The sequence below is a fragment of the Hypomesus nipponensis genome, chromosome 8 (assembly GCF_054491055.1).
Source record: "Hypomesus nipponensis isolate SF chromosome 8, ASM5449105v1, whole genome shotgun sequence".
Classification (NCBI taxonomy): domain Eukaryota; kingdom Metazoa; phylum Chordata; class Actinopteri; order Osmeriformes; family Osmeridae; genus Hypomesus; species Hypomesus nipponensis.
The window spans coordinates 8,012,214-8,030,584 of record NC_140368.1 but is presented as its reverse complement, the minus strand read 5'-3'; the positions used below and the strand labels follow the sequence as shown (position 1 = coordinate 8,030,584).

Genomic DNA, 18,371 nt, shown 5'->3' with positions numbered 1-18,371 from the left:
CCTGAAGTATACAATTGATTAGATATAATTGAAATGTTGAACTGAAGTTCTGATTTGTTTCAAGGAAAGGCATTAGAACACCAATGAGTATACAGAATGTTGATTCCGTGAACAAACGCCTTCTGGTTTACCTTTGCTTAACTCGACCTACTAACTGAGCCCAGTAACAAAGTTAAGCTCATGTCCCAGTATTCCCTTAGTGCTACAGCACCTTGTCGACTGTGGCTGTATTTAGCAACAGACACTGACATGCCTGACCTCTGTCAGTGAGACCCACAAGCAGGATTAGCTTGTGATATGCTCCTGATTCCTTAATCCCAGCTCTGTCTCTCAAAGATTACCACAGAAGAATCACCACAAGCAAGACTGAGGAAAAATGTTCAACCTGCCCCCAAAACATCTGCATCCATCATTCAAAAAACAGCATTACAAAGGTTATTCATTGTGATCAGCAACACCATTGTTACGATTATTTAATAGCATTGCAAACACCATTTGTTGAAATAGCTGCTGGAGACAGTGGCTTTAAAATATTAATGGAGTTACTTCTATCTTTTGCAAGCATTTTTCTCATTAGGTATGGAATACACCCAATGGTGTAGTGTAATGCAGGAAGTGTTTCCTAGTTAGTTTGTTCAGTAAAAAAGTAAACACATCCAAGACGTGTCAATGTCACGCCTAAATTTGAGCTGCGGTACGACCCAAAGCCATTTTCTTTTACAAGCCTGGCTTTCGTGGGAGGGGAACATAATGAACGCCACCTCCAGAGCAGGAACACATTGTGTGGGAGAGAGGAACTAAAGCCGAGCCCACATGCGGATTGAGAAGCTTGCAACATTGGAGATCGGTCTCGCATCCCAGTGGGAGGGTATTCATACTTGTCCAATATTTGGAGAAAACTTTCCAATCGAATAAACGCAAAGGGTGGTAAAAGACGATTAATCGTCAGTCATGATGCTGAAGGGGTCAGTGCCACTGGATGGCCTCTGCAGCACTGCCCACTAGTTGTTAGTTGATGAAATGTGGCTTTCACATGAAAGACCCAAGTAGGACAATGGTGGCATTCAGTTTAGCAGGAACAGACTATAAGGACGATTTCAAGGCGTTTTGTGTATTTGAGGCATCTTTCCCCGAGTTAACCATTTCCTTAGTCAAATACATTTAATATGTTGCACTTTCCCCTCAACATTTCCTTGTGTAGCAAACCAATGAACTAGCATAAGCTTTGATGTTTTAGTCACACCTAAATTAAACTTATTTTATATTATTTGTTCAGCCAGCATTCTGAGAAATACAATTCCAATCTGAGTTAAAATACAGTTAGTTAGTGTAAACAACTTTCCAAAAAATTATTACGTTTCATCACATGCAGTAAACATGCATGCCAAGTTTACTGCCTTTAGTGAATTCATAATTATTCAGTAGCCTGCTGTATTTTGTGTCCTTGGGGCATTGTCGACAATGTTAATGTTTATCATCAGATCCAACATGTTCCTGCCAACCCCAATGCCCCCATCTGACAGCTGAGGTGCACAGGTGCTCCTTCAGCTAACATTGTCTTCAGTTGAATGGCATCTGACAAAACAAATAGGACTCTTTGAATGCTCTTCAGGCCCCCGGCTCAGTCATAGGGGTTGATTGGCACAACAGCTTGAGAGAGGAACTAGACTTAAGAGCGTTAAACGAATACTTCTTACTGTTTCAATAATGATGTATTTCAATTTCTCTTTAAATGAAAAGAGTCTGTATAATATGCTAATAGAACACAATGTTTTTTTTTTACCTAACTAATGCCTTGAACTACTTGTGACTAATGGCCATTAAATCTCTAAGAAGTCTAAACTTGTCACCAGGCCTTATTGTTGGATTTGATAGAAAGAACCAAAGACAAAGGCTGACTTCAGTGTTATGGCAGATTATTCTAAATGGTTTGTGGCATTTTATTTAATTAATTCAATGTTTAAACATTTTCATTTCAAAATAAATTATGCGGATTTAACTTCAGAAATATGTTTTTGTCACTTTTAGTCAGACAACTAAAAAGCTGAAATTATCATCTAAAAAGTACCATGTTCCTTGGCAAAATTCAGGATTGAAAAAAATGCCTCTTTATACTTTACAAAGCCTAAAGAAACCTACAGTATTTCTGAGACTAAATCTAATGTGAAAGTCACATTTTGTCTTTTGAGATGATAGTACAAGATGGATATGTGTAGTAGTTACTTGATATCTGGCGCCTCTTCCTACGTAATCAATGTCCATCTATAGTGGATTTTTTTAGTGTCTAATTTTAGCACCAATGAAATTGTAGATATGATATTTAGAGTAAGAGCAGCATTAGCGACACAAACATCATCTGAATCCCAAAAGTTCATTGAGACATGTTGCCGTGAACTATTTCAGCAAAGCCATTTACTCTGGGCATTTTGGAAACAAAGAAGAGCAAAAACAGTTGTTAAAGTTAGTTTCAAACATAAAGGATGTGAAACGTCATCAGACATGCAGTCTCATGTACAGCTTTTGTTACTGGGAAGATTCAATGGCTTTGTGGTTACCTCGCCTGGCCTGATCCCTGAAGTCCTGACTTGGATTTCATCTGCAGGCGCACCACTCGGACTTGGTATTGATTGTGTCCTTGATACAAAAGGCATAGTGAATCACTAGATAGCCCTCAAAGATACTGTACACAAGCCTAACTTTTGAGTTTAGCTCCAGTTGGATGGATTGTGAAAAAAAGAAAAGAATAGCACTCCAATATATTCTTTTTAGGCAAGGCAAGTTTATTTTTTAGTTGTTTATTTTATTTCGCACATTTCAACATCAAGGCAATTCAAAGTGCTTCACATAAAACCATTTAAAGAATCAAAACAATGCAAAAGAAAACAAGATTAATACTATTAGTCATATTAGTCATAATATTAGACTTTGATGATCTTACATTCAGATGGTGTTTGTTACCCTGAAACTTGACTGGGCAGCACATCACCAGTGGTTGGTGTACTGTGAAAGGTTACTAAACTCACCTGCCCCTTCAGAATTTGTGATACCATGACAACCTTCCTGTTCAGAGAGGTACTGGTGTTTTATTTGTGAGTCACACACAGTATGCAGTGGCATCCACTTGGTAGCTTTCAAACAAGGACATGGTAATACTTTTACTTTCCAGTGTCCAGTATGATGACTTTAGATTCTGAGTTCAGGCTGGCAACGGTGGATACCAGGACTGTAGACCTTTCTGGTGGGCTCTGTGTGTGTTTCGCATGTTACTTTACCTGCTGATGAGAGAGAGACCTTTTGCAGTAAAGGCCAGGCAGTGCCTGAGGTAGTGCCAGGGGCAATGTATGACAATCCATTGTTAACTTTCCTTGTCTGCAGAGTTTGCCATAAGATCTCACTTCACCACCAGGCAATTGTGAAAACATCCCTAACCACCAGTGATACATTTCCTTTCCTATACAAATTATACAACACCATAACATTATGTTCATGACAGCCCCATGTCTCCCAGTTGCTTCAAGAATCTTTCTTTAATTCTCCAATGGCTGCCAATCATCAGAAGGAACCCAATGGTCTCCTGTCATGCTTCATTCATCTCTAAGAGTGGCAATTACTGCCTACACTTAAGATGTATAAGAACAACATGAATTCCAAAAGCATGTTTCCAGAGGGGGGGGGACAAAAAACATCCCAGTAGCAATAATTATTATTCCTCCACTGCCCACTGATCAAGGTTACACTAACGTTTTGACAAGGGGAGTAACCGTGTCCTGCTGAGCACCCCTTGACCTGCTGTAAGGCCTTAAGGTAGATTGAGAATGAATGCATCGGAGCACGACTCATTATTGCATATTAGAGAAATATTCAAGGTCATCTCAGAGCATGAAGTGGTCTTTCTATGAAGACAGAAATGTCCTGTGTTGGGCATGATGACTGTGCCTTTGTGTGAGGCAAAGTCTGTGCAGAAGCGAGACTTCACCAATCACACAATAGCTGCAGTAATACATCGGGGAGGCATTTTGTTCGATGGGCTACTGACGAGTATTGTCTTTGAGGGATACAGATTATGGTAATATCTCTGCATTCGATTGGAATAATCCTTCCAGAGTAATCAACAATATATCATAAATATTGTTTTTGTTTTCCCTCAAAACACATTAATTTCGTTTTTACTGGGTAAATCAATCAGCGCTTGTTTGAAAGAGATTGGATTTGTCCATATACTTTGGAAAGATTCATATTCCTTGACCCAGTTCTGTAATTGTACTTCCTGTTTTCATTAGCCGTTGTTCCATCATTCATTGGAGGTTCGGCAGGTCTATTAGCAGTTATCACTCTTCACTCGTCTGTCTCTGCACTCACAATTTCCTGTATTTACAAATTTCTTAGACTAGCACCAAAAGAACATTACATGATGCCAGTCCTGTGAACTGGTCTGTCGTTTTCTGAGAAAAAAGTGAAGGGGGTGTATTTTTACCTGAAGTGAAGTGACACGCTGTTCACATGGTTTCACAGGGAAATTCCATACTTACGACCCGGATGTACTTGGAAATACTTTTAATGAAGTAGGTCACAGACTGTGTGAATTGGTCATCTTTACACTCAATGTTAAAGTGTCATCACATAATGTACTGTACATGCATGTATTGCATATTATTTTCCCCTGAGAGTTAAATCTAGTCTATATTCAAATTATTTTTGGTGTTGTGTCAAAAGTGACTGAATACATGTAAATAATGTGAGTGTATTGTAAGCACTATCAGCCCACATCTCAAAATATAATCATGCATTCTTTCCTTTAATTTTTTTACATCTATAAACAATTATTTATTGTGGAAAATGGCTGGTCTTTGAGCACAGACGATACGATTACTTAACATACAATGATCTCAGATGGAACACAATATGTTTACAAACTGAAAGAAAACTACTTATTTGTTTGAAGTCAGCCTCTATTTGTTTATGCCTGGGGAGAGAACAAAGGCTACTGAAATCACATTATTATGTACATGTAATAAAATGGTGTCACAATATATCAATGGTTGTTTATGGATGATTGCAGGTTAACCTTGATGGCTGGTCTGGCAGACATGAACTAGACAAGTTACAAGAGGCTAACATTATTTTACACTGGCCTGGTGATGTGTCTCTCCTGGCACCTCTGGAGCTCACTGGGTTAGCCATTTGTCTGTGTCCCACGCACCCACTCACCCAAACCAGTAGCTTGAAATGAGATTCACTTGGCTGCATAATCTCTCAGTTCTGCTTAGCTGTGATTAATTGGCTAAATGTTTTTATATGGAGAGGACACACCATCTCACACATTCCTTCTGTACCTCACACAGCCTTCACACAAACACTGTTACTGTAAACCAGCAAAGAGGCAACAAGGTCCAAACCGTGACAGCCATGTCTTGAGTCAAGCCTGTCTAACATGGCGTATCATTTAAGACTCTTTCGCAATTAGCTCCCTTGGTGAAATTATTTAGAGAGCTGTCATTAAATGGCTATCAAGGAAACGGACACCATGCAGAGAAATGGCCTTTAGATCAATACGCACAGAACCCTGAAAGACCCCGGGAGCAGGCTATTAGGGAGACGTGTTCTATGCAGAAGTCTTCTCTGTCAGAGGGGACTGAAGCCTTTCGACCCCCATCAATAAAACATCAATAAGCTCCATTCACTTTCCTCTATAAAAGCACATGCATTAACTGTAATTATTGTACATTAGTGAAAGTATATAAATGAATGTCCATATATAGGCTATATATGAACTTTCACTATTTATATATTTTCATATAACCATCAACTAGTTAAGTGACAAAAAAGGTCATTTTTGTGGACTGTACACTAAGTCCAAAGATTCCATGTAAAAAAAATGAAAGGGCACACGGAGAACATTTTCTTTTGTGAAAGCTCAGTTCATTGTTCATCTGACAGATCTGTCTTACAGTAAAAGGCGAGAAGAGATGTGTTTGAATTATTTAGCAGACAAATAAGCAATCTGTGTAGAGAGATGTGGTTCTAGATGGTAAATGGAACAGAGGCACTGTGTTGAGGAGCCTATGACGTCTTTCATTCCCCTCTGTCTTTCAATGTCCGTTTTCCCTCTCATCTTGGTCCTGGCCTACTTGTCTCTTGAGCTTAATCTGTCTCTCTGCTGAGCGCCCTCTTTGCTTTATAGACCTCCAACACCCTCAACTTCCCCCACTTTGTACATCCTCCATTCTCTCCCTCTCTTCTTGTCTCCCTAATTGATGGGTGAACACTTTGGAGTAGCCCTCCTTCCATCTCTCCCGATGTTTCCATGATCCTGAAGGGGCTCTTTCTCTCAGCTGCCCGTCTCCTCCACCTCCTCTTTCACTCCTCTGTTCATTATTCATTAAGTTTCCCTTTGGACCCAGAGAGAACGAGAGCAGCAGAAAACGAATTCAGAGGCGGACTCCACGGCTAGCCCTAGGGTACCTGTGTGTGCGTGTGCGTGTGGTTTGCGTGTTGGCACCGGCACTCATACGAGGGCTTGAAATTGTCCGTGTACGAGCGTTAAAAGGACACAGAGAGACGTTGAGAAACAGAAAGTGTGGCAGGAAGAATAAAGACATGTGAAGTGATAGAGGAATAGAGAGCGAGAGAGAGAGAGAGAGAGAGAGAGAGAGAGAGAGAGAGAGAGAGAGAGAGAGAGAGAGAGAGAGAGAGAGAGAGAGAGAGAGGGAGAGAGAGAGAGACAGAGAGAGAGAGAGAGAGAGAGAGAGAGAGCAAGAAAGAGAGAGAGAGAGAGAGAGAGAGAGAGAGAGAGAGAGAGAGAGGGAGGGAGAGAGAGAGAGAGAGAGCAAGAGAGAGGGAGAGAAAGAGAGAAAGAGAGAAAGAGAGAAAGAGAGAAAGAGAGAAAGAGAGAGAGAGAGAGGGGGAAGGTAGTGTGGAGACTAAGAGGCTGGTGGAAGCCTGACAGACATGAATTGAACACCAAACTGACCAATCACAGCTCAGCTTCTCCTTGAGCTGCTGCAGTCGGAGAGCCGTAGCCGGGCAGGATTGGAGGATGGCTCGTCAAGCGCTCACACTCACTTGTTCCACGGCGCACACACGCCAGAGTGAGAGAGAGCGAGAGAGAGAGACAGCGCGAGAGAGAGAGAAAGAGAGACAGAGAGAGAGACAGAGAGTAGAGAGTAGGCTCTCCTCCAGCTAAGCTCTAAGCCCTAGAGAGACTGAGGAGGTAAAAAGAGAGTGAAGAAATGAGGGATGCACTGAAGGTCCTACAGCCTCTTCATAGAGCAAGAGCTGTCATGAGCGGTAATGAAGAGATTCCCAGCAGGTATGGAAGACAAATTTAACTTTCACCAAGGCTGCCGGTTTTGTACTGTTCAAAGTGTGTGAGTGAGAGCTTGTAGGTGTGCGTGTGCACTGTGTAAATCCTGGTGAGCGTTTGTGAGCGTGTCGTTAGGGAGTCTTGTCAGTGCGAGGCTGCAAGCACGTGAGTTTTTCAATCACGCTAGTGCAATTGTGTATATTAAGTGACTATAAAGGAGAGTGAGAGACGGAAGCACGCGAGAGGTGTGAAGAGGGGTGGGGGTAAAGGTTCGGCGGCGGGAGCTTCATCTCCGGAGTCCTTTTTGGTGATAACGAGCTCTCCTGCAGCTTTTCCTGGCTTCTTCTGTCTCTCCCATGGCGAGCGGTCCATAAACCTGGCTAGAGTTATGGATCGCTGGTGAGGAGGAGGAGGAGGGGGGGGTTATCTGATCTGCTCTGATGCATGAGCTCCGCTCCTATGAGCCTACACAGAAATATACATGTGCTGCAAGGAAACTGGAGTCCACTCATCGATTTCAGCCTTTTATTAGCAGAGGTCTTTCTCCACGTCCGATTCCATAACTTAACTGAGGTACGAAGGGTCAGATCAGAAAGACGTGACCCTGGAGACATTCGCCATTGAAGATAAATGTTTTAAGTCTGCTTAGCAATATTAGAACCATAGAATGTTTAGTATGCTGCTCTGAAAATACATCTGAGGCCACTCTGACACCATTTTGATTTGAAAGCATGTAGCATAGCAATATGTTTGAGTTAATATTAACAAATGTTTTATTGCTGTAAGGGTTACAATTGACTGTTCCCTCAAGCTGCTTTATTTTAGGGGTAAGGTGAAGTTGGTCATTTTTGACCCTTTGGACAAGGGGAGTATACAGAAGGGTTAAAGAGCATCTTTTTCAACATCATGCCAATGTATACTAGGGCAGGTTTCAATATCAGCTGTTGGGATTTTTGTAAAAAAAAAAAAAAAAATTCTATCAAGATTTTTTTCACTTACTGAAAAAAGAGCATATGTCTGCCAGAATTGAGGCACTCTATTCATCACAACTCATGAACAACAATCTTTCAATTCTAGACAGTTTTTTAAGCATTCTTTGGGAATATAATGTCCCAATTGTCTCAACAGGCACAGTCAATTCCTTCTCCCTGCAACCATGGACATTCAAGGAACAAGAGTATGTGACCTATCATGTCCCCACTTTAGTTTAGAAGATTTGAGACCTTTTTTAACAAAATATCAAACCATGGGAAATGGAGGAGGCTCTTGCTGGGGGGCTAAAATTGCTTTTATTTCTTCTGCTGGCTCTGCAGAGACTGTGTGTGTTCATACTTTTCTTGCTTGTGTGTGTATGTGTTCATACTATGTGTGTGTGTGTGTGTGTGTGTGTGTGTGTGTGTGTGTGTGTGTGTGTGTGTGAAACTAGTGAGGAACTAGGCTTCCTATTAGTTGTACTGGATATGCAGAGGTGTTTGTTCCCACCAAAGGATATACTGTAAATATACACATCCACAGAACATAATATTTATTACAGAATCAGATGGTCATGCAGTTGATCTGTCACCAAGCAGTAGTCTGTGAGCGAGGATATTGTACACACACACTGACTGATGTCCAGACTCATAACAGCCACATAAAATCTCACTAAGTTGACATGGCAGGATTTATATCTACTGTGAAAGTACCATTTAACAATCTCATTAGGACACTGTGGGCGTAGCCAGCTGTCTCTCATTCCCTACCCTAGAACATAACTCACAAAAGCACACAAGTATGTGCTAGGATCCACTATGTTCTATAATATGGACCCTGGAGAAATGGTTCATGCCTAATAGGATACAGCGGTCACATATATTGAAAGCTGGAACACCTATGGGACTGTTAATTGCCATCGTCTCTGAGTGGAGTAGGTGGATGATCAGTGGTTGACTATTCAAAATAAAACAATATTACAACTGAATGATGTTGTCTGGATGTTGTGTTAGACGTGGTGTGAAGCTCTAGTTTGTATTTTATGTGGCTAAATGCACTGCAACGTCCGACAGGGATTAAGTTCACCTACAGTATTGTTTTTGGAGAGCCAGCTGTGAGTAGTTAAACAGCAGGACTGCACAGTGGTAGCAACTTCTCCATCTCCTTTCTTCTTTTTACTTGAATTGATGAAATTCTAAAAGTTGTGGAAGTTCTGAGCGAGAAGGGCAAAAAAATACTAAGAACTGCAACCAGCAATGATAAAGCTGTACATAGCATTCATCCATTTCCATTGAGACTGGGAATGAACTCTTCAGATGAGTTTACAGCCTGTCAAGCGAGGAAGCAGGAGGGAACCAGCCTTCCTGTTTTTACACTAAACTGTCTTTTTCAACCTAAATGTTTTCAGAATTGGATCTGTTTGAAGTAAAATCCAGATATGAGTTGATTCTAAAATTAAAAAGAAACTGACTTTTTTTTTTTTACAGAAGATTTCTATAACTTGCCATCTTTGGACATTGAGATTTTTCTCCTTGTTCTTTAGTAGTTGTAATTTACAAAATGCCCACGCTTGGGGGACCTTTTTAAATGTCTGTATTGATATATGACAGGCATCAAGGGGTCAGATGGCTGAGTGGTTAGGGAATTGGGCTACCAATCAAAAGGTTGTAGGTTTGATTCCAGGCAGTGAAAAAAAGACGTTGGGTCCTTGGGCAAGGCACTTCTCCCCACTTGCCTCGGGAGAATGTCCCTGTACTGATTGTGTCAGTAAGACTTTGTATGCATTTCATGAGACACACAACCTATGCTGGACACTCTGAAGTTTCAGTATGGTCGTGTCCGTTGATTTTGCACACACTAACCCTATGCCATGAGCAGTCGCTTAATTAACCACACAGTAACATATAGCTTTCTGTGAATTGCATGCAAAACAAAGAGGCCTGGAATAGTGTGGAGACTGAGATAACAGTACATGTGATTGGTTTGGATTGGGACGCCACAGGATATGAGCATAACCTTTTGGTAGTATATTTATGGTTGTTTCCTAGCCTGGCTGCCAGCCCAACTTAGCCCCGCCCACAAAAAAATGTGGTAGGGAAGTCGGGTCTGGGGGGGCACGTTTGGGGAAAAACTATGTCCGAACAGCTCCCCAAACGTGCCCCCCCAGACAAACAGGAGCTGTTCGGACCAATGATATTGTCAGGGTGGGCTTTATACAATGATGGACAGATGATCAACAGTAACGTAATCAACCACGTCACCAAAGAGCGCTTTGGTTTAATTTGTTTTCAACAAACAACATATTACGTTGCTCTGATTGGTTGTAGGTCTATCCAATTGAGCGAAGAGGCATGTTAGAGCAAACACGTTAGAGCAAAGGGTGAGACATTGTGCTCTACACCCTCCTGTATGGCTGACATGCTAGATGATGTGATTCCTGGGAGAGCAAAACTTACAGTCCTTATTTCTAGTTTTGCCTTATGTTTAGACATAAGGCACTGCACTGAGGCATCCACTGTGGTATCATTTCAGGTCCTTGCCTCAGACAACCGTGAGCCCAATACGAAATGGCAGACTAATTCTCCCAATTAGCCAGCTAAAGGTCACTGAAGGCGCTGTGTAATCATGGCGGTTGCTGTCTAAGATGCAGAACTACAGAACAGTGGAAGGAAAATGGCAGCACAGTTGTATGATGGAACAAACCTTAGTCTCCAACACGCATCATGGTTGTACATGTCAAATAACCTGCAAATATTTATAAAAACATTTGAAGAAGAAACTTGTATTGGTTATACAGTGGGACATACACACATGCAGGGTGCAGCAAGACACGCACACTCGGGTTTGCTTTACTATCCAAGTGAGGAACACCCATTCACTCCCATTCGAAATCATGTCATCCCTAACCCCTAACCTTAAACCGTAAATCAATGAGCCTAGTCTGACCCTAAACCCCCTAGAAACAGAAATTAAGTTGCAGGGCCCAGGGAAATGTCCATAACAAGATATTATTTTTCTTAGTTTACTATCCTTGTGGGGCCTTCTGGTCCACAATTACATTTTTTCCCCTGCATTTTCCCATGCTGTAGCCCTTCCTCAGGCGGCAGCCAGGAGCAGTGAACAGCCACATCAAGGCAACCAGGAAACCAGTCCAAGTGCTCATCTCATGCCTGGCTAGGGGGTTGGGGGAGAGCAATCTGTTCTGCTCCCTTTTCAAGGGGTTCTTTTTGTGATGGAAACCCTTTTGAGGACAGGTTGAACATGGAAATTCCTTATAGGAAGGCCCAGGAAATACCAAAGAGTGCTCCAGAAGGAATCGAACCCAGGACTTTCTTCCTGTGAGGCAACAGCCTCAGTGCAACCGAAGGAATTCAGTGGAGTTACTCTGGTACTCTGGTAAAATAAATGAGATGTCTACTTTGCGTTTCAAGCAATATCAGAAGACGGAACAAATATCAGTTGTTGTTTTGATGGGATTGAAATGTGTGTACTTTATGTAAAAAAAACGAATGCGTTGGCAGACAAAAGTACAAAATAAAGAAATAGGGGGAATTATTGGCAATATGCCGCATGAATATTTCATGAGGCATTACGGGAACGGATTTCCCTCTCTTCTTCATCTCTGGTTTGAGAGTGTTTGCTCAGACCTCTTTTCCTTTTTAAAGAGCTGTTAAGAGGCACCGATCATTATGTAATCTTTGTGTGTTTCTGCTGGGCACCCGCGGGCTGCCTGCCAGTATTTTCTTTTACTTCATTTCTTATCTCTGACGATATACAGTATGTCTCATGGATACATTCAGAAGGAGACACCTGTGTTGAGTTCACCCACTGTAGGTTCCTCCTTATCCCACCTTCCCTTCAGCTCTCCTGTATGTGAGGGTGAAGGAGAAACAGTCAACAGCTGTCTTTACCCAGGAAGATGTCTGCCGCTTTTGCAGAAACTATGTTTTTCAAGCAGATAGCTGAGTACACTGAGTAGTCTGCTCAGCTGTGATGCAAAGATGCATCATGTGGCATGAGTCATGAATTCAACTACCAGGCTAGCCAGTCACTCAATCAATCAATCAATCACTCAATCACTCTCACTCACCCACTCACTCACTCACTCACTCACTCAATGACTCACTCTGTCACTCACTGACTCACTTGCCACTTTTGGAGTGCAGCAGAGGAACCTTGATGTGTTCCACCAATAAAACATCAGTGTGCCGAGTGCCTAGCTGTCAGCCCGTCCGCGCCCCTTCACGTGCAATGCAGAGGCGAAGGAATGTGAGACAGATGCTAATGAGGCAGTGCCAACGCCCGTCAGAGATGGGCAGGGGGGGATGGGTGGGGGGGGGGTTGAAATCGTAGACAATTTGCAGATCTAAACTGAATGTGGGAGCCACCACACATACACACACACACACGCACAGTCTTGTTTACCTCACCCGCTATCCTCCACACAACTAATGTATCTCTGCTGACCACTCAACGCTGGTACTGCTTTTGTCAGGCAGCCAATGAGTGGAGGAATACTTGTCTGTGGAGACCCCCCCCCCCCATGCACACATCCATCTTTTCTGGACACTTCAAAAGGGGAGCAAGGGTTGGTGGGGGGGTGGAGGGACTGTGAAACCTTACACCTCTTGTACTCGCCTCCGCACTCATTCTCTCTCACTAGGGAATCCACCTGGTGGCGGGCAGACTTATCAGTGTATGAAATGCTAATGTAGATGGCCCTGGCACAGCTTTGAGGATGGGGAGTGCAAGGGCCTTTTCTCCTCAGTAAAAGCAAGCTGCTCCGTGTATTTAGCATGTGTAAAATGGTGGAGGATGCCAAACTCCAGTAGCCTCACCCTCTCTGTAAGCTTCCCAGACGTGAAAGGAATTCAACGCTGCAGGTGATCTGAATATATTTACCACCCTGTCTTTTCTTCTTCTTGCTTTTCTCTCTCTCTGTCTCCGTCTCTCTCTCTTCCCCCCCCTCTCTCTCTCTCTCTCTCTCTCTCTCTTTCTCTCGCTCTCTCTCTTTCTGTACTATCAAAGGGATAATCAAGGCATGAAAACAATGCATTGTGTGGTGTAGAATCCCATTAATTGCTTTACAATGTGTCTTGTGTTCTCTAAGGACATTGTTTCCTTTTTTCTGTTGACTTTGTTCATGTTGTTTTTCCCCCTTTCCTGACATGCAGCGCACCTGCATAATCATGATGGACTCTTGTCTACATTCTGCAGCAGTACTGCAGTAGGAGTGGAGAGGAAGAGAGGGAAAGGGAGAGAGAGACAGAGAGAGAGACAGAGAGAGAGAGAGAGGGGGGGGGGGAAGAAAAAGAGAGATGATGATGAGAGTTGAAAGTAAATAGTGTATTTTTCCCTGCAGTGGCCAGCAGATGGGTGCTGTCTGCATCATCCTGACTATCCTACTCTGTATGATGTGAAACCAAGAATACAGCCATTAAACACACAACAGATGGGATGTTTCCCATCTTTTACTCTGTTCTCATTAAGAAGCCAAGCCACACATAAGACGGATAAGGAGTGGAAAGGATGTTTTTTTTCTGATTTACCACCTCTTTCAAAGGTGGCATTCAACTCGTTTAACTTGGCATATCAACACGACAAAATACATGCATTAGTGGGGCTTGCACATCTAAGGCCTTTCTCTGCCAAGGAGAGGCAGGAAGTCACTCCTAGAAGACAGGTGATCATGACTGACGCGGGGTTGGGACAGATGGCGTGAAAGAGAGACAGAGCGCAAGGCGTTGTTGACTTTGGGAGCGGTGGCAGGCAGGCGGGCAGGTGGGCGGGCGGGCATACAGGTGCGGGGGTGGGTGCGGGGGTGGTGTGAGGGTAAGTGACGCATGCAGTTCTGCCCGCTTTTGTCAGGGAAAGTAAATTCAGCGACAAGTCTAATTACATCATGGCCTAGTCTGTGTTGAATTAATTACCCACAAGTGTTGGAAGATATTCAGACACCATATTGCGTCCCTGACTGCATAGGCCTCTGTATATTTAGATGTGTTTACACTTTGACTGGTTTGATTTACCTTGTTAGAGCAGGTTGCCTTCATTTCTAAAGCTCACACCTCAGTTTCAAACCCTCATGGAAAATTCTTCAGTTGTTATTCCTGGCGGAAAATAAATTGGAAGATTTCAAGTTTTATTAGATTTCAGTTTCACTCACAACATCCATAGAGAACAGGTTATCCTTTTTTGGATGACGTGAAAGCATTTTCATGGAAACTATGCACCTTGTAAGGAATCAAAACCCTCATTAACAGCAGGTGCTAGGCTGTCAGCTTCCATTAGACTTTAGAGAGATTCAGAAAATATCATTCATGCTGTTGCCAGACACATTCTTGCTGTTATGAGAATGTGTTTATGAATATTCATCATGCGGTTGGATTTTTTTTCTTCAGAATACCATTTCTGTGAATCTGGAAGACTTCCAAATCCAATATTTGGAGTTGTATCTGAATACAAGTGACACATATATAAGATCAGGAAGGGCCCTGTGATTTTTCTCACCTCACACAGAGACATATGACTATAATTATAAGAAAAGAATGTATGAAAAAACATTTACAACATAATTGGTGGAATTAAATATAATTTGGCTTTAGATCAACAGGGATAGACATCACCCAAGTAAATTATGTTTTTTGTTCTCTCATCCTAACTGCTGTACTTTGAGGTGTGTATCTAGACGTCACCATAGCTCCAAGCCTGACAATTACTGATCTAATACGGTTTATTAAGCCATTTGTAATTTTATGTCAACATTCTGCAGTGACACGTGGAATCTGCCGTAGCACTAGAATTGTATTCTAGCAAAAGGCTTTTTCTTTTTCTCTATCTCCAATAATCCATCTCTCTCGTTCTACCCTTTGCTTTCCATACACTCTCAGCTCAAGGGGGCTTGACATGAACCTTAAAAGTGAGCATATAAATGGTTAAAGAAATGTTTGTGTCATTCCATTTGGGGGTGAAGGGTGAACAGTTAAGATCCTCCTCGGTGTGGCTCTCTTTCCCCATTTGGCTCTGAAAAGAGAGCAGCCGTACAGTGATGTGTGTTTGAGCCAGAGAAACTTACACCTGACTGCTGTTTGACATGGCAGAAGGTTGACACTTTGAAATCGAATGCAGGTGTGCTCTTGGTGGGAGGTGAAACTACGAGCCATGAACGGCAGTGGGTAGGGTTCTCTCTCTCTTTCCTCATCCAGTTGCCTTTTCCTTCCTTTCTCTTCATCTCTGACTTCCCTGCCGTAAGCCGTCTACATCATACATTTGCATCATTAAACTCAAAACCGCCAGTCACGTGTCCATCTTTTCCAAGAATACTGAGCATAAACACACTGCATACATTCTGCATGCATTCTGAAGCCTACCATCCCAATGAAAAAGCCAGCTGCTGCAGATTTCATGGTTCTCTGAGACTGGTTTTTACTTACAATCAGCATGATAATCAGACAATTAGAGCACTGATTGAAGAGTAACTCAGGAGGTACAAAGAGCTAGCGGGGGAAATTACGCTCTCACACTAAATCTAATGTAGGCTACATGCAGGTGGATGAACCAACCTACAAGCATACCATTTTATGAAGGTATTTGATGAGGTCTTGGGACCAATATATGAGGAGGCTGCTAGGGGAATCCCTCGAACATGCTTTAAAACAAAATAGAAATAAATAAATAGATCCAGATAAAACTTGGAAGCTAGTTTCTGAGGATGGAGGAAATACATTGCAAACTTTCACTATGACTTTGCAAGATTTGTTTATAGTTTATGTGAATCCGTGATGATGGGAAATCATGTCAGAGATTTGCAATGTGGGATATTTGGTTCACATAAATAGCAGTGCCCTAATCCCCATTGCCACTGAGTAGGTTTGCCTCTGAGTGACGAGAAAGGCGCCAGGAAGTACTCCCAATGACCCATCCCAGTTGCAGCACATTCTCCTAAACTACAGCTGAGCGGCATCATTTGCATTTGGAGATTTCTGAAACATGGGGATTAGTCAAGGACTCCGAGCATTATTTTAATCCATATATTTTTAAAGGGATTCTGCGATTATCCTCCACAGAGTATGTGACGGTTGTGACTGCATTAATACCTAATTCCAGCATTTTCACAAGTTGTCAGATTACATTGTAGGTGATAGAATGCTAAGCAGTTGCCTTTGATGTCTGTCAGTCTCCATATCCCATGTACACTTCAAACATGTGTTTTTCATTATTCTTACAATAATCTCAGTAAAAGCCATAGTTGTACTGAAATACTTAGTGAATAAAAGATTTATGCTCCTGTCAAATGGAACAGTGGTAAGGTTGCTGTTAATATTTACTTATTTTGTAGAAGATGAACACAGAGATGCATATTTGTGAAAGTACAATGGCTTCAATTCAGTTAATATTCAGCAACAGCAGCAGTTACGGATTTTGACCTGCACAAAGGACATTCCTGTAAAAATAACTTATTTGTGTAAGGGCGCAAAGCATTTATTAAACAAAAACAACTGTGTGCGTTCTGTAATGTAAAGCTTCTGTGTAGTACTACATTGGATGTATTATCATCAGGAATTAGATGTAGGCCTTAACAAGATGAAATGTACTTGTACAGATCAATATTATAGAAAGATATTTTGAGATGTTTCTTTATAGACAAGCGACAAGCGTTTACAAATCCACATTGTACAGCAACCTAATTGGCAATTTAGTAAAATAATATTTTATATATCGGGGGATATTGTTTACCTTATTTGCCGCCTCACCACCTAGCCACAGACAAGCTTTGAATAACTAAACTACTTGTTACATTCAAAGTTGTTTTATCTCACCTTTGCTATAGGTGAGGAGAGGAATGCTAAGCAGTGACTTTCTTAATTTAAAGTATTTGCGTTATACTTTTACTTGGGCCTCTTTGTGTTATGAATTTTTATGGGTTTCAATTTATTTGGGAATAATTTTGTACCTCCAACCTGCATACTATTAATGTTGGGTTTCTCTCTCTCTCTCTCTCTCTCTCTCTCTCTCTCTCTCTCTCTCTCTCTCTCTCTCTCTCTCTCTCTCTCTCTCTCTCTGTTTTTCCTACTTGCTCTTTTTTAGGACATACATAATGGTGTACGAAGTCCTCTACCGTCTCTGCTAAAACTGTCTCCAAGTCTTCATTCACCTGCTGTTTCATCAAAGGCCTTGGATGTTCCACCACAATGTAAATAGACACGGCCAGTTTCCCTGCATCAACACTTGTAGGCCATGAGCCCTAGAAGATCAATCAGGACCACGTCTTTTTCAGTTGGGATTTAGCAGCGCCGCCACCCCAGACCGCTCTTCGACACCGCAGCGGTGGCCAGTGGTGGTGGTGGAGGCGGTGGAGGACGGACCTTCATGCACCCAGACGAAGGGATTTACTTGCAAACACGCACTCCGCCATGAGGCTATCCACCACCGCCTGTCTCTGTCCCTTTCTCATGTGCCTCTGCTTCATCCAGAGGTTCTCTGGGGCCAACCACCTCTCCAGCTCTGCCAAGGTACCAGCCAGGAACCACACCAAACTAGCCAATGGAGAGACAGAGGTGCACCACAGGCCTAAACGGGGCTGGATCTGGAACCAATTCTTTGTTTTAGAAGAACACATAGGACCGGATGCTCAATATGTGGGAAAGGTATTTATTGTCTCTTTACTTTGTGTCTCCCTCTTAGTTCAGATGGTAAGCTTTTGATGCCAGAAACCATCTCTAGCTGTTGCTGTTTTTCTCCTCCTCTTCCCCCATGTTGGGCGTAAACGTGTTATTATGGCAGGGACAGGTTTGTTTGTGGAGAGGATTGCATGTTTGTTGTCCAGGTGTTTTCATTCTGTCTACTGATGTGGAAATCAAAATCTCGCTCTTGTTTGTTATTTCACAAAGAAGATGGTTGGCCAGATTACTTCTTATGACAACTCGCAATGTTTTATTCAGGTTAATTAAGGACTTACATCCAACACTTATCCTTTTGAGCAGCTCTAGAAGAGTGCACTGGAGAATTTTATTATTTTCTGAATAGCGTTCCACATCAAACTCTTGAAACCTAAAACAAGACTCCCAGCTCTCGGTAGGGGATAAGGCTTTGTTGC

General features: G+C 42.2%; 1 protein-coding gene across 1 annotated transcript in view; it reads left to right on the top strand.

Annotated features, from left to right (window-relative positions):
• Positions 1-17,688: 17,688 nt before the first annotated feature.
• The window catches only part of LOC146274995 (cadherin-18), a 38,692-nt gene continuing 38,009 nt past the window's right edge, over positions 17,689-18,371 (top strand). Inside the window, exon 1 of the mRNA XM_084703684.1 lies at positions 17,689-17,922. Within this exon, the coding sequence (XP_084559810.1) occupies positions 17,689-17,922 (234 nt within the window). The remainder of the gene's footprint in view (positions 17,923-18,371) is intronic.